Genomic DNA, 14,310 nt, shown 5'->3' with positions numbered 1-14,310 from the left:
TTTGCTAAGCTGTTGTAGGATTAAAGGAGTCCTGAGAACAGGCTCCAACACATGGCAAGCTGATGTACATGTGTGTGGGTTTAAAGTAGTTGGATGTCTTGAACCCTTGAATTTGAAGAACCAAGTGATTACCAAAAAAAAAGATTCAGGGAAGAGAATATACTTGCAGATTGTTATAACTGAGTTTTAAGGACACATTTTTATGAAGTCTTTAGTGAATACATGGTGGAATCTTCCCTTTGTTCTTTAAAGAAAGGAAAACCCAAGAAATTCACATGAATGTTAATAGCATTGTATTGATTGCGGCTTCCTTAGCTTAACAAATAATAACAGCCTGTTTAAAACTCCCTTTTTGTTAGTCTCTGGCTTTAAACACATTCCCTGGGGAAACCAAAGGGAATAGGCAGAGATGCTGATTTGACTCACTTGTGGGAAAGGAGGGGACAGGGTGCTTCCAAGAGCTGTTGGAAGTGCTCCTGAGTCAGGTGGGTGGGGAGCCTTGGTTGGTGCTGTGTGGCTATAAATCCCCGTGTAAGCCAGCCAGCTACCGCAGTGCGGCTTCCCCAAGGCTGATAGGCTTCTGGATTTTTGCTCTAATATACCTGCTCTTTAAAGTAAAAAATCTCTCTTCTGGTGAGAGCAGTTTTCCTGGCATGATGCCCTCTCTCCCCAACTCTGATGAGCTGATTTTTTTTGTGAATGGAAGAAAGGTAAGTTTATGAGATGATTAATATCAATTTTTATATACCAGGGTCAAAAGCAAAGCCAATTTTTTTCACTATGATGCCATTTCCTAGTTCTGTAACCTTTCTCATCTGCCTTTCTCAAGTCATATATAGTGGTATAAACTTGAACATAGGTCATTATTTCAAGATTTGGTACAAAATTATTAAAGCCTGGCGCTTTTGCTTGCTTTTTACTTTTCTTTTGGAATCAGTAAGGAACTCTCACTTTTATTTGTTATTTTACAATGGGAGTGAATTCTGACACAGGTACGAAAAACTATGTCATTCCCCCCTTTATTTGGATATTAGCTCTACTTGAGTTCACCAAAGCTATTTTAATAGATGGCATATATGACATTGAGGAGGATACAGCAAAGAATGGTTTTTGTTTTGCCTTAATAAATCCCCTCAGGTTGATCAATTAACCTAGAGGCTGAAGCATCTCTCCCTATGCAGTGGAAGAAGTAGGGTGCTTTCTCTACTTCAGAGGAGAGGTGCAGCTCTAATGCTTAGCCTGTGCCAGTGGTTATGAACTTTGTACTTTAATGAGCAAAATGAGAAAAGTCTGAGGTGCTTTGGGACAATTAATAAAGTATCAAAATAGAAAATTATTCTGGAAAATAGTTTGGTGTTAATGCTTTTGCTTCTCAAGCCTCAGTTGTACTGGATTACTGACATTCTTCTCTAAAGGAGGAAACACAACTTTAACCAAGGCAAAAATTCTTGAGAATCTTGCCTATCAAATAGCAGACAAACATTTTTTGGAAACCTCTTAAATGAAAAACAAAAAGTGAAAGAGAACGGTAAGAACAAAGAAAAGGTCTCAGTTTAGGAGGATCATTTACCAGTTGGTCAGGATCTTGAATGACTTGAGGACAACTGGAATATCACAAAAATAATTGCTGAGTGACTATTTGTAGTAATCCAAAAGTTAAGTACCTTGAGTGTGAGAAAAACTGGCTTTGCTGCTTTTCCTTTGTTGATGAAAACCATGTATCCTTTGAATATCACATTAGTATGGTTATCGTCTCTCCCGGTCTCCAGTCTTTTGAATTCATAGCTGCTGTTTTGGTGTTTTTACATATTTCTAAAGCAAGTTACAGATGGCAAAGTGGGGAAGAAATGGTTTGAAGAAATTGTTGTTGTTCTTTTTGTGGTGGTTTTTCCTTCCTTGAGACCCAGGGGCGAGGAGTTGAGCAAAGCCACTTCTCTGTCAATAACATGTCATCACCCCAGTCTGGACAAGGCTCCTCTTTTGTCTTATATTTTATTTTTTATTTTTATTTCCTATATTCTCTTGATTTCCTTCCCCCCTATGCATCCACTTTTGTGCATTTTAAATGTATATCCTTGACATCTACTTTTCATATGTTCATTTAGAAATAGAAATGTTTCCTTGAAATATATACAGTGCATGAGTGTGTGTGTTTTCTTAACTTACACAAGCGGCATTGTGATTTGTAAGTCTCCTTTTGTTTCTTCTGTAACTAACCACTGTTTTGAGATCTGTCCATGTAGCTTTTTGAAAACCTGGCTCATGACTTCTACACGCATGTTTCTGTAGAGTGCAGATCTCCTTCATTCTGCTTGTCCAGAACCTAGTGATAGACACCTAGGATGCTTCCAATTCCCCACCACCCCAAGAAATGCTACAGTGAATCTCCTATGCCATGTCTCCTCACCCACACTGGCAAGGGTATCTCTGAGATACACAAGTTACCTCCCCCATAGTTCATTGCATGACAGGGGCTGTTTCCTTGCCAAATTTTGATTTACCAGTCTATGATGTGCCAGTACTTGATACAGTCAGATTTTCTAAGGTTTGCTGATCTGATGGGCATAAAGAGCTCTCATTGTAGGCTTCACTGGCCTCTCTCTGATTCCTAGCGAGGTTGCACCTCTTCTCATATACTTACTAAAAAGAGATTTATTTCCTAAGTGTCTATAGATTACTAGAAGAAACAGGATGTACCAGTACCATTTTGTGAGTGCAACCAATGGTATCATTAGTGTTGCTTATATGATTACTAAAATATTTATTTTGAATAGCTAGGAATACTATACACAGGCATGCCTCATTTTATTGCACTTCACTGTATTGTGTTTCACAGATACTGTGTTTTTACAAATTGAAGATTGTGGCAACCCTGAATCGATCACATATGTTGGTGCCATTTTTCCAAAAGCATTTGCTCACTTCATGTCTTTGTTTCACATTTTGCTTATTCCTACAATATTTCAAACTTTCCATTACTGTAATGTGTGTTATGGTGATCCATGACCAGGGATTACAATCACTGAAATTCAGATGATGGTCAGCATTTTTGTAGCAATTAAGCATTTTTTAATTAAGGTACATATATTGTTTTTTTAGACATAATACTATTGCACACTACATGGACTATAGTACTGTGTAAACATAACGTTTACATGCACGGGGAAACCAAAAATTTCATTTGACTCACTTTATTGCAGTATTTGCTTTATTGCAGTGGTCTGGAACCAAACCCAAAATATCACTGAGGTGTGGCTGTATTTGATGTCAGAATTGCAGTTGGCAGCCTTTAATTAATTTACCAAAGTCTACTTTTGCTTTTCTCCTTCTTTTTGGAACTCTGACTCTCCAATGCCACATTTTGGGCCTGAGGCAATGTCATGATTGAAGAAGACAGCATTAAAACAAGTGTTACACTGATCAAACAGAAAAGTGGTTAGGGAAGGTTTACTATTTACCTGGAATGTTGTATCAGGTATGTGGATGGCTTTATAGCATAGAATAATGCCATCAGGCTGTGCCCCCCAACATAGGGGCACAGGAGGGGAGGTACAGTGGTCCTGGCTGGTACGCCATCACTTCTTCTGCTCCCACCCTCCCATCTTGCTCCCACCTTTGGGAATAATTTCCACAGACACACAGTTAGGGTGTTAGAGCAAATTAACTATAGTGCTTTGCTCCTGAGATGCCACTATCCTTCACCCCCTCTGCATGCAAAGATTCCATTTGGAAGGGTGCTGAGTTCATCTCTGGCTGAGTAAATCTGAGTGCTTGGAAGGAGATTTGGAAATAGGAAGCAGTGTATGAAGAATAATGTGGTTTGTTGCCTTTTTCTGGGGTGATAAAAATTTTAAAAACAGTTTTAGTGCAGATGCCCTTGGTTTCTCGATTAGAGCTACCCTTCCAGGTAAGTTTCTCTCCAATTCTCATCATGGCTGGCTGTACCCAGCAGAGGAACTGCCCAGGCTGAAGAGATCAGACAGCGTTCATCTGGTGTGCCAGCTTTGATATGTTGTCAGTAGCAGCGTGAAGTGCAACGTGAGAGGCAGAGTTGAGATTCACGTTCCCTCTGCTCTTCCTTCATATACTGGCACCTCCATTCCATTGTGGGGGGAGAGTGGGGACAGCAGTGGCTCCGTTTACAATGTGCTCTCTTATGACTTCCTTAGGAAATCTCCAGCTAACCTTTTTTATAACTTTCTATGGCTATGTTATCTGAGCCAATTTTAGAATCTATGTACCTATCCTTTCCAAGTAAGTCTAAGGAAAAACCATCCAGAATTTCAAATTGTCATATGTTTTGGAAAATTCAGAAGCATTGAGAAAAGGCTCCATAATTTCTCCAAAATTCTGGTTCCAAGTGTTAGAAAAGGTTTCCTTTGTAATTTTTTTTCCCCCTGTGAAGCCACCATGTGTCAAAAATGCCCCCAAAGCAATGGACAGAATGCCTTAATGGTTGATATTATCTTCCTATCTTTTCTCATTTCACAATGTAGGTCATAGAGAAGAACGCTGATCCTGAAGTAAATCTACTGCTCTACCTGAGGAAAGTCCATATCCTTGTATTTTACAGTAATGCCTCAGGATTGGGTGGTAAAAAGTGAACATGTTAAGACTTCTGATGAAAGGCACCCTGTATTTGCTCTATGTCTGTAGTCTTGTGCTCTACATGTAGAGCCCAGCTGGAGTTGAGAGAGTGCATCTAAAAGTGGTCATTCATTGTATTCGTCACCTGAGCAAAACCAGAAGAACCATGCAGTGAACCATGAGCGTACTAATTCTGCAAATACCTTCATGAAGTTTGAGCCCCATGGTTACTCTGATGATAGCTTTATATTCAGGAGGGTTAGTGTAAAATGTCCAGCAAGTCATGCAGGGGTGCATGTCACTTACCATAGCTTCCCTCAATGACATTTCACTGAGTTGTCACCTATGCCCTCTCATAGTCCTTATTGGCGAAAACTACGTTTAATAAATGTATTTCAAGACGCCAACATACAGCTAATGCACTCCCAGCTCTCCACCTCTGATCTGGACATATTCTCTCCCCACTCCTCCAAGACCTTCAACCTACCTGAAATAAATATTCAAAAAGAGTTTGGGGGGTTTGGGTGCAACTTTAGAGGTGTAGTTTGAGGGAGAGCCTGTGGCAGTGGTCACACAGATCTGGGTAAGAGATTAAATTGAATAGAGCCATACACACATGATACGAGTGCCTGCATCAGTGGCAACATCTGAGTGAGCTCTGCATGTGCTCATCACTATAGTACTGGTGTCAGCTTCCTGGTTTTGAAGTTGTACTATAGCTTTGTGGGGTGTCCTCATTGGGAGAAGCTGGCTGACAGGTCCACAGAACTGACTGTGCTATATTTTCACCTTCCTAAGAGACTAGAATTATTCTGTGAGAAATGCACTCACTGGTCCAAACTTAGTCAAAGAGAACAGCGGAAGCTTTAATGATGGTCTTGCAAGATCGGGTGTCTGGTGAGCAGGCACCCTCAGGTTACAACAAGCAATTTATTCCTTAGCACCCAAGTCCCTCCCGATTCCTCACTGGCTGAGTACTACAGGGTTCACATTCTTTCCCCAACATTACCTAAGCAAATTATATCTATATTAGACTTTTTTTACATTTGTCTTAATTCCATTGGCTGGTTTAAAACGTTTTCTGCATTTTTTTTTTTCAGAGATGTACAGCCCTCTCTTTCTTATCTTATTGTCCCTCTGCCTCCCAGCCAAAGTGACTCCCTGGTATATGTTGTGACATGTAGGCTTCTTGTTAATACCATTTTGTTTAAACATTAATTCCCCTGGAATAAATCACATATAGTTTTATGCCATTTCTAGCAATCCCAAAATAATAAGTTAAAATATATATACTCCCTGAACACCTATTGAGAGCCAGGCATTGTGTTAGGCTCTGGGAATTCAAAGGCATTCAAGACAATAGTAACCCCTCTCTCCAGGATCTTCACTTCCTAGCCTCACAAAATGCACTTCTAAAAACACTAATTCATCTCTCCCTGCGCTTTCCGTATCAAACTCATTTAAGAGTTTATGTGCTCCTGATGCCTCATTTTCTCTCCAGATTACACCTTTCGCTATTTAACTCCCTGCAGTCTGGTTTCCTACCCCAATGATTTTACTACTCTAGCCAGTGTTGTCCCCTGATGTCCACTGACTATTTCAGGAACTGGGCTTATAGCTGAAAAAACAAAAACAAAACAAAAATAGGCCAAATCCTCCCTCACTGGTTCCACTATCTCCCATTTGCCTAGCTCACAATCTCACTGTTTGTCAGCACACCCTATCACTCCCCTTTTATAGACTTCTAAATCCACAATATACTTCACCATGCTCTCTCTAGACATCCTAAAATGAAAAAATTCCACTATATTAGAAGCAAGCCGAAAAATTCATGGACCCCCAAGTAAGCATGGCCAGAAGCAGCCAGGCAGAATCCTCCCAGCCCCCATTTCCCCCATCTCCCCTGTGTCCCCTTTTGTCCATTCCTTTCTGACACCTAATATCATAAGTAAGTCATTCTGAGTAAATGAGACTCACTGGAGACTTCCAGACCCCAACCTTTGGTTAGAGTCAACAGTTCGGCAGTGGAGTCAGGAGTTTTATTTTCAACTAAGTTAGTTCCTCAAATGGGTGATTCTCATGAATATCTGTGGAAAAGCACAGATTTTCTGCCAGAATCAACACTCCATGGGCACACCCCAGCCCTGGCCTACTTCACTTTCCACAAGACTGCCAGGGCTCTTTCCAAGCCCTGTATATAATTTATCATCATAATTTTATATTTTTTTCCTAAAGTGGGTCTCCAATATTATAAAAACTTCAGGCTCCCACAAAACCATTTGCTGCTGACTTGGGCCTGGCCTGGGTGTCACTCCGAGAGTGGGACACAGCCACAAAAAGAGCAAAATTTGTTTGAAATTATCCCCAACCCCCTTCCACCATCCCACTCTTCACTGCCCAAGGTCTCAGGCTCCCGCTGAGTCACCTGACCCACCCCAGTTGCCCTGCCCAGACCTGCTGGTTTTAGCAGTCTGATCTGCAGAACCAGACAATGTGCCAGAAAAGTGAATGGCCCACAGCCGTGGGTCAAAGAGGCTGTGTTATTTTAGAGTTGCTTAATCCCCATAAGATCCTGGCTGTAGGATAAAACCAAGGGAATATCTCAGGGGCTTCCAAAACATTTGCCTTTGTTTTCCCATGCCCTTCACAGACCATCACTAAAGCCCTAACGCTTATTGCAATTCTTGCAACACCTCTTCCTTCAACCAACAACTATTACCAAGCACCAGGTTCTCAGATGCAAACTACATGACACAGCCTCCAACCTCAGTCCGGTGAGGGAGAATGACCAGTGAAGAGGAAAACAGTAGGGTGATGAGTGCCATGTTGTGGGGACATGGGCGGGGCGCTCACCCTGGGCTTGGGCACCGAAGGAAGAGATGAGAATTTCAGTAGGTGTTTGCTGGTGCTGGCAAATCAAAGGCTTGGGGGCAAGGGTATTCAGTCAGCAGGGCAGGGTGGAGCCAGAAACCAAGAGTGCTTTTGAGGAACTGAAGGAAGTTTCTTCTGATGGATGTAAAGCACTGTGGATGGGCGAGTGAGCATGTGATCAGAGATGAAGTTTGACCCCAATGTCACATTTCCTACCTGGTGTGAGGGGGACAGAATAACTAACTGAGGAGAGACTAGATCCCAGTGGAAATTTCAGAGTCAACTGCCTAGGTTGGCTGCCAGCATTTAGTCTTGGGGTAACTCATTCTGGATATGCTGTAGGGCTTTGTATCCTGGGGACACTGAGAAAGCTCTTAGGTTTAAAGAACCAAAAAATAAATTTCTGATATACTGTAGTTTGTATTTGACCTAAGAAGCATTGCCAGCTTTAGCATGTATACATATAGTACACCCAGCTAAATTTGCATTTGTTTGCATGAAACATACTTATGCTAAAATATTATTTGTTGTTTCTCTGAAACTCAAATTTTACTGGGTATTTTCTATTTTATCTGGCACTCCTTCCTAATGCTGAGCTTTAAGAGGAGTCACCAGAATATGGAAATCACTGAGTCAGGCACTCCTGGTTGGGGGAGGGGGGTGGGAAAGAGGCGTCAAAGTAGCTGTTTGCCAACCAGAGGAGGAAATAGCTGGTTGAATCAGTTTTTCACCTTTCACAAAAGGCAATGGTAAAATGTGCATTACAGAGCCATTTTAAGATCAGACAAATGGAAAATTGAAAAGTGGCTTCTATCTTTGAGCTAGACAGCTCCTAGATTCCTTTAATTGGAAATTTCAGGATACCAAAGGCAGAGAGAAAGGATTTCTTTGCTTCTCCGCCCTGTTCCATGGCATGCTCTAAGGTGTTACACACGTGACTTTCAGTCCTCAGCCTGAAGGTGCAGAGTTTGACCTGCCCCAGCAGGAAGAGCTGGCTGAGACTGAGCACAGAAGAGTAGAGGAGGAGCCTGGGCAGTCCCACTGGGCCTCTGCAGGGACCCTCCCAAAGCTTTACTCCACAGTTGGCCTGACCCAGCATCACCTCTCCGTGGGCAGCAGTTTCCAAGATGACATTCGTCTAACCTCCACCCAAGGCACTTATGACCTCTGCCCACAAAATCCTTTTCAAACCTCACCCAGAAAAGGTCCCAAGCAAATTCCAGTACACTCTTATAGAACCTAAAGCAAGGAATGCACATATATTGTTTGTTCTCTTCTGAAAATATGCAAACATCTTACAGGGAAAAGGTACACAGTGGTTGTTGACATTACTAGTTCAGGAGACGTGGTTATTAAATTCATATTCTCTAATCCCATAAGAAGGTAAAAGCATTCCATTGCTGAACCAAAGAAAGTTAAGCTGCCTGTAAGGATTTTTCTAAATTTTGCAAATGCACCACCACCTTCTGCCACCTTCACTGTGATAACATAGCACAGGTCCAGAATGCATTGTCCACAACCCTGAATTCAACAGGCTTTTTCATACCTCACTTGGATGCAAATCCTAATCTTGGCATTCTTCATGTATCCCACTCAGTGTAAATATCCATATGGTTCAACTACAGAAAATATTAATGTGTTTGGTTGCAAGGGGCTGCCCTAGCCCCACTTGAGAGTGCTATCTTGTTATGTTTCTCAAATATGGAAAATTTTGCATTCAGAAATGCATCTGGCCCAAGGGTTTCAGATAAGGTAGTGTGGGTCTGTAAGGATGTCTTCTCACCTTTTATCAAGGAACTAATTTTTGTGCAAAAAAGTAGAACACTGTCTAAGCAAGAAAACCTGGAATGAGACTCAGGAAAACATATTACTTGTTATCAGTATCCAAAGAAGAAAAATGGAAAAAGCCAAGCAGCCTTGATCCCTCTTTTCCTTGACTAGCTTCCCTCCAATCCACCTCACAGGCACGAAGTACAGCTGTGGGGGAGGAGGCTGTGGAGCCTGCACTGTCATGGTGTCAAGATACAACCCCAAGACCAAGAAGATCCAGTATCCTTTGCGTTGCCCGGGGCCCTGGTCTGGGTGCCTGTGGGAAGGAGGTGGAGCCTCACACTTCTGTCCATGTGTACTCCCCACTCCTTGTCAGGCGTCTGTGGAGCTCACACCGCTTCCAGGCCTTCCCTCCCTGCAACTACCTAAACTCCCATCAGAACATAGCTGTCCTGTATGCTAGTCTCCCAGGGCTATGCTCTGTTGCTGTGCAAACACTTTGCTTTTGAGCGGAAGATTTCAGAGTGGGGGTCAGTCAAGAATGGCTTAAATGCAATGGAGTAATATTTTGTCTTGGTAGAAGACTGAGGTCTTTGACATACACTAAGAAGCATTATTTGCCTGGAAGGGCTGAATGGAATTCAAATCACACCAAGTGGCTGAGCCAGCATCATCGTGACCTAAGCTGTAAATTTGCTGACCAACTGAATGTGGAGGAGGAGCTGTCTGTAATGATTTCCAAGTTTTTGTCTTAGGTCACCGAGTGGTGCTCTTCACAAATTAGGGAACTTGGGAGAGGACGAGCAGAAGAGGGGAAAGCAGTAGTTTAGTTTTGGACACATCACACTGAGGTAATTACAGGATACCTAAGAGGGATTATCCACAGGCATTCTAGATAGCCAGGTCTGTTATTCAAAAAAGAGGCCTCATCTGGAGCTCTATAACTTATTGGAAGTTATCAACATAAATACTAACAATGATAATCAAATAGCTAATATTTATTGAATGCTTACTGTGTTTTACAGGCACTGTTCAAAGTAGCTTACATATATTAGCATTTTTAGTCCCCAAAACAACTTTGAGATGGGCATTACATCATTCATACTTTTAAAACAGAGGAAACTGAGGCAAAGAGAGTTAAATAAGTTGCTCAAGATCATGTGGACCATTTAGTGGCAAAAGCAGGTGTTCAGCTCTGGCCGTCTGGAATGTAGCAGAAACTACAGGAGAGCTTACCAGAGCAGAACACTGTAGGACGACAGAGAGGGAAATGAGCAAAGAAAGACGCCCCTCAAAGGTGTCCAAGAGGGAACAGCCCAAGTTGAAGGAAGAACATCAAGAGAAGAAAGTGCCAAGAAGGTAGAAACTGTCAACAGCATGACACACTAGGGAGTGGCCAGTGCCTTAGATCACTCCAGCAGAGACAGGACTGGAAGGCACGGTACAGGTGGCACAGGAGTGACTGGAAGGCCAGGAAGTAGACAGCTCTCGAAGAAGAGAAAGATGAGCCCGTAGCTGGAGAGAGACAGCATTTTCTGGATTTTTATTTTAGCATAGCAAACACTTGGATTGACGTCTAAATTCAAGGGAACTAAGAGAAATGAGATCCTTGAAAGGAAGGGATTAGGAGGACAACTGGTGCTGGAGCAAGTCCATGGGGACATGAGAGTGGGTGGGGTCCAGAGCACAGGGGGAGGGAGGGGAGGGAGGGCTCCTGGTGCTCAGCCTGGATGCAGGTGAGCTGGCTGAGCTCCAGGTGAGCAGTGGCAGGCTGGGGGTGAAGGGAGCTCGTGCCTCTGTTTCCTGGATGAGGCATAAGGGTGAGACTAAGGAAAGCAGTGAATGCTGGCAGAGTGGATGAGAGAAAAGGGAGAGGGAGGTGCGGTGAAGAGGAAGTAAACTTAAGGGGGAAAGGGGGCGGATTAGGGGACAAAGAACAAAGACATAACTGTTGCACAATAAACCTGGGGTTCCCTCTCGCTCTGTTCAGCAAGCCCTCTTCCAAGGTGGTTTCCAAACACCCTTGATGATTCAAAGGGATGGTGGAGCCAAGAGCGGGCTCTGTCTTTTCTTCAGAAGAGTCAGCATTCATACTGTCATCCTGCGTAGGGCAGTAAAGGAAACATCCCCTGGGAGAGGGACAGTATCCCAAGCCTGAAGAGAGACTAGGACTTAGCCTGGGTGGAATAGAAGCTAAATGGGACTAATGAAGTCTGAGCCCCATTCCCAGCCAGGGAGAGGAGAATCTGGTGCTAACCACATCTGCCGTGTCTTTAATACAGACTAGTGCGGGGAGATGGTCAAGACAAGGGCATCAGCTGGTGGCTTCCATACTTGGCCATGTGCTGGAATCAGCTGAGGGGCTTTAAAAAGTGGTGAAGTGATTCCACTCCAGAGATTCTGATTTAATTGGGCTGGAATGCAACTAGAGTAGCTGTATTTTTTAAAACTCTGCACATTACCTAACTCAATTTATCATTTTCAGAAGAGTAAAAGGCTTCTTTTCTCTAGAATGAGAAAACAAATGGAGAATGAGGGTCCTATAATACACAGTAATAGTATTATACACAGCAGTAATAGTAGCATAACTCCATTCCGTTTTCTGGACCCAATTCCAATGGGTTTATGTGTGTGGGAGGGGGTCTTCCCATAAATAACACCAAGCAATTCTGACACACCAGCAGGGTGTCGGAGAACTCAACTTAATTCTGATGCTATCTGCCCGGAGACAGCACCAGATTCCCCAGGTGAAGGGCTCCGTCCTACAAGACGGCCCTCCACCCCTGACTCCAGATGCTGGTCACAAGACCCAGGCAGTTTCCTGTGCTTTTGACCAACTGGCTACAACTCCCACAACCTCCAGCTTAGGTTTGATTAATTTACTAGAGCAACTCACAGAACTCAGTAAAATACTTAATGTTTACCACTTTAATAAAGGATATCATAAAGGATGCAAGTTAGCAGCCAGATGAAGAGAGACATAGGGCAAGTCCCCAAATAAAGGAGCTTCCATCCTTGTGGGGCTTGGGGCCTGGCTCTGTGGCATGTGGAGGTGTTCTGGTTCCCCAAGCACAGCAGCTCTCTCCGACTGAGAAGCAGGATCCAACCAAGCAGAGAAGGGAGAGTGATAAGATCGTCTCGGGGATTTTGGTGAGCGCTTCATTGCACAATCCTGATTGACTAAATTATTGGCCATTGGCCGATCCAGCCTCCAGCCCCTGCCCTTGGGTGGGGTCCAGAAGTCTCTCATTAACATGACAAAACACCCGTTTCAACTTTAAGACTGGGATGTTTACAGGAACTGTGGATGAAGACACATACATCTGGAAAATATATGTTTGGTCATGACCAAATATGTATTTCTTATGACTCTTATCTATATAGCAGAGGTGCTACACGAAACTCTCCCTTCTTCTTTTTTACCATTTCTCTACCTTTCTACACCAGCCAAGTGTAAGTCTTTTCTTAGACACTCCCAGAAAAAGTTAAGATTCTCATGACTCATCCAGGACTGGAATTACTCCCTGAATTATGTTACCCACTCCCTATCATTCCAATGTGTTCTCTTTACAAAACTCCACCACAGCCATTATCCAGTTACAGCATGCCTGGTGCCCATCTGCTCTCTGTATGGTGCTGCCATCACCACAGTGGAAGGTGTAGGAAGCATCAAAACTAGGATTCACCCTGTGCAGGTAAGAGTGCAATGTGATTGGGGCCAGATGTTGGTATAGACACCACACCAGGTCTAATGCATTCCCGTTAGGTCACCAACTTTGAAATCCTTTGTGCTTTTAAATTCTCATTTTGTAGGATTCAGTGCTTCATAGCTAGAGATCTTTTCAGAGATTGGTGAAAAGACCAAGATTCCTTCATTGGTTTTAATATAACTTAACCTCTCAGCCCATCTTTACCCTAAACTAAAACAAGAACAGCCCAGTCTGACAAGAGAAGAAAGTGAGACAAAAAACCAGAAGTTTATAGAAGATACTAGTTGCCCACCACATGTTGAAATTACTGAATTCTGAATATCAGGCTAATTATGTGTACAGACACCCCTCAAATGTTTTATGAGTACTTGCACACCATGGTACAATAAAACACAACCAAAATGGCAACGCATTACTAAACTTTAGAGGACCTTTTAAAGAAATGGTTTTTCTTTAAATAATACTATCTTTATATATTTTAACAGGAACTCTGTAGAGGTTAAGTTTTAAAGCAGTGGGTAAAAAGAAATTTATGATTAGCCATAATTTCCCTGGAAATGCTTCTCTCAGCAGATTGTGTTTGGAATAGGAAGGCTAAGAGTTTCCTCTAACCATGTTTTACCATCAGTGGGACCCTTGGTGACAGTGCATGTCTTTCAACCATAAACTTAATGCCTTTTTGGTCTTATTAAGATCTTACTCCAACTGGTGAATTACTATGATGTGTACTTGAAACCAATAAAATAGTGTCTATCAACTGTACTTCCGAAAATAAATAAATAAGTCAGAAAAAAGATCTTACTCCACCCTTGGCTCATTGCCTTAACAGTCACGAAAGCACCAAATGCTGCAGCTGATCAGATTTCTTGCAAATCTTGTTAGTACAGATGCTAGATTTGTTCGGCTGTGCACCGGAGCAGGCTCACACTGGATTGCGGGAACCAACTGTGAAATTGTCAGGGATTTTGTGAGCCAGCTTTAAACACAACCATTAATAAAAATTAAACTATACAAATTTAAAATTAGATAAATACTAGTGAAAGCAAAGTTAACAAATACCAACATTCATCATCTCCTAATTACGTTACTACACTTTACTATTATCTATGCTCCAGAGGTTATGTCTCTTGTATCTGCACAGTGGAAATACCATACGATTGCCACTGTGTATCTCTTCCCACCACATTCAGTGACATCACAGTGGAAGCATAGCAGCCCTGGTGGAGTATTCACACTACTAAAATTGATAAAAGCTGCCAATCAGGGCTTTTTACCCCCTGAGATGGAGCTGTTAAACATTTACCAACCTATTTGCAGCCAGGTTTATATCCCACATCTGAAACCACTTGCCTTCTACAGAAAATACAATGCA

At 42.5% G+C, this 14,310-nt stretch overlaps 1 protein-coding gene across 2 annotated transcripts in view; it reads left to right on the top strand.

The window, feature by feature from the left end:
• Positions 1-488: 488 nt before the first annotated feature.
• The window catches only part of LOC118933577 (aldehyde oxidase 4-like), a 69,818-nt gene continuing 55,996 nt past the window's right edge, over positions 489-14,310 (top strand). Inside the window, exons 1-4 of one of the 2 annotated variants that reach the window (XM_057503712.1) lie at positions 489-710; positions 4,497-4,559; positions 9,416-9,507; positions 12,815-12,923. In XM_057503712.1, coding sequence (XP_057359695.1) covers positions 654-710; positions 4,497-4,559; positions 9,416-9,507; positions 12,815-12,923 — 321 coding nt within the window. In that variant the 5' untranslated portion in view covers positions 489-653. Of the gene's footprint in view, positions 711-4,496; positions 4,560-9,410; positions 9,508-12,814; positions 12,924-14,310 lie in introns of both variants that reach the window. The other variant, XM_036928063.2, reaches the window with a different exon arrangement.

Source organism: Manis pentadactyla, chromosome 6, assembly GCF_030020395.1.
Source record: "Manis pentadactyla isolate mManPen7 chromosome 6, mManPen7.hap1, whole genome shotgun sequence".
Lineage (NCBI taxonomy): Eukaryota > Metazoa > Chordata > Mammalia > Pholidota > Manidae > Manis > Manis pentadactyla.
This window is presented reverse-complemented; position numbering and strand designations above follow the sequence as displayed.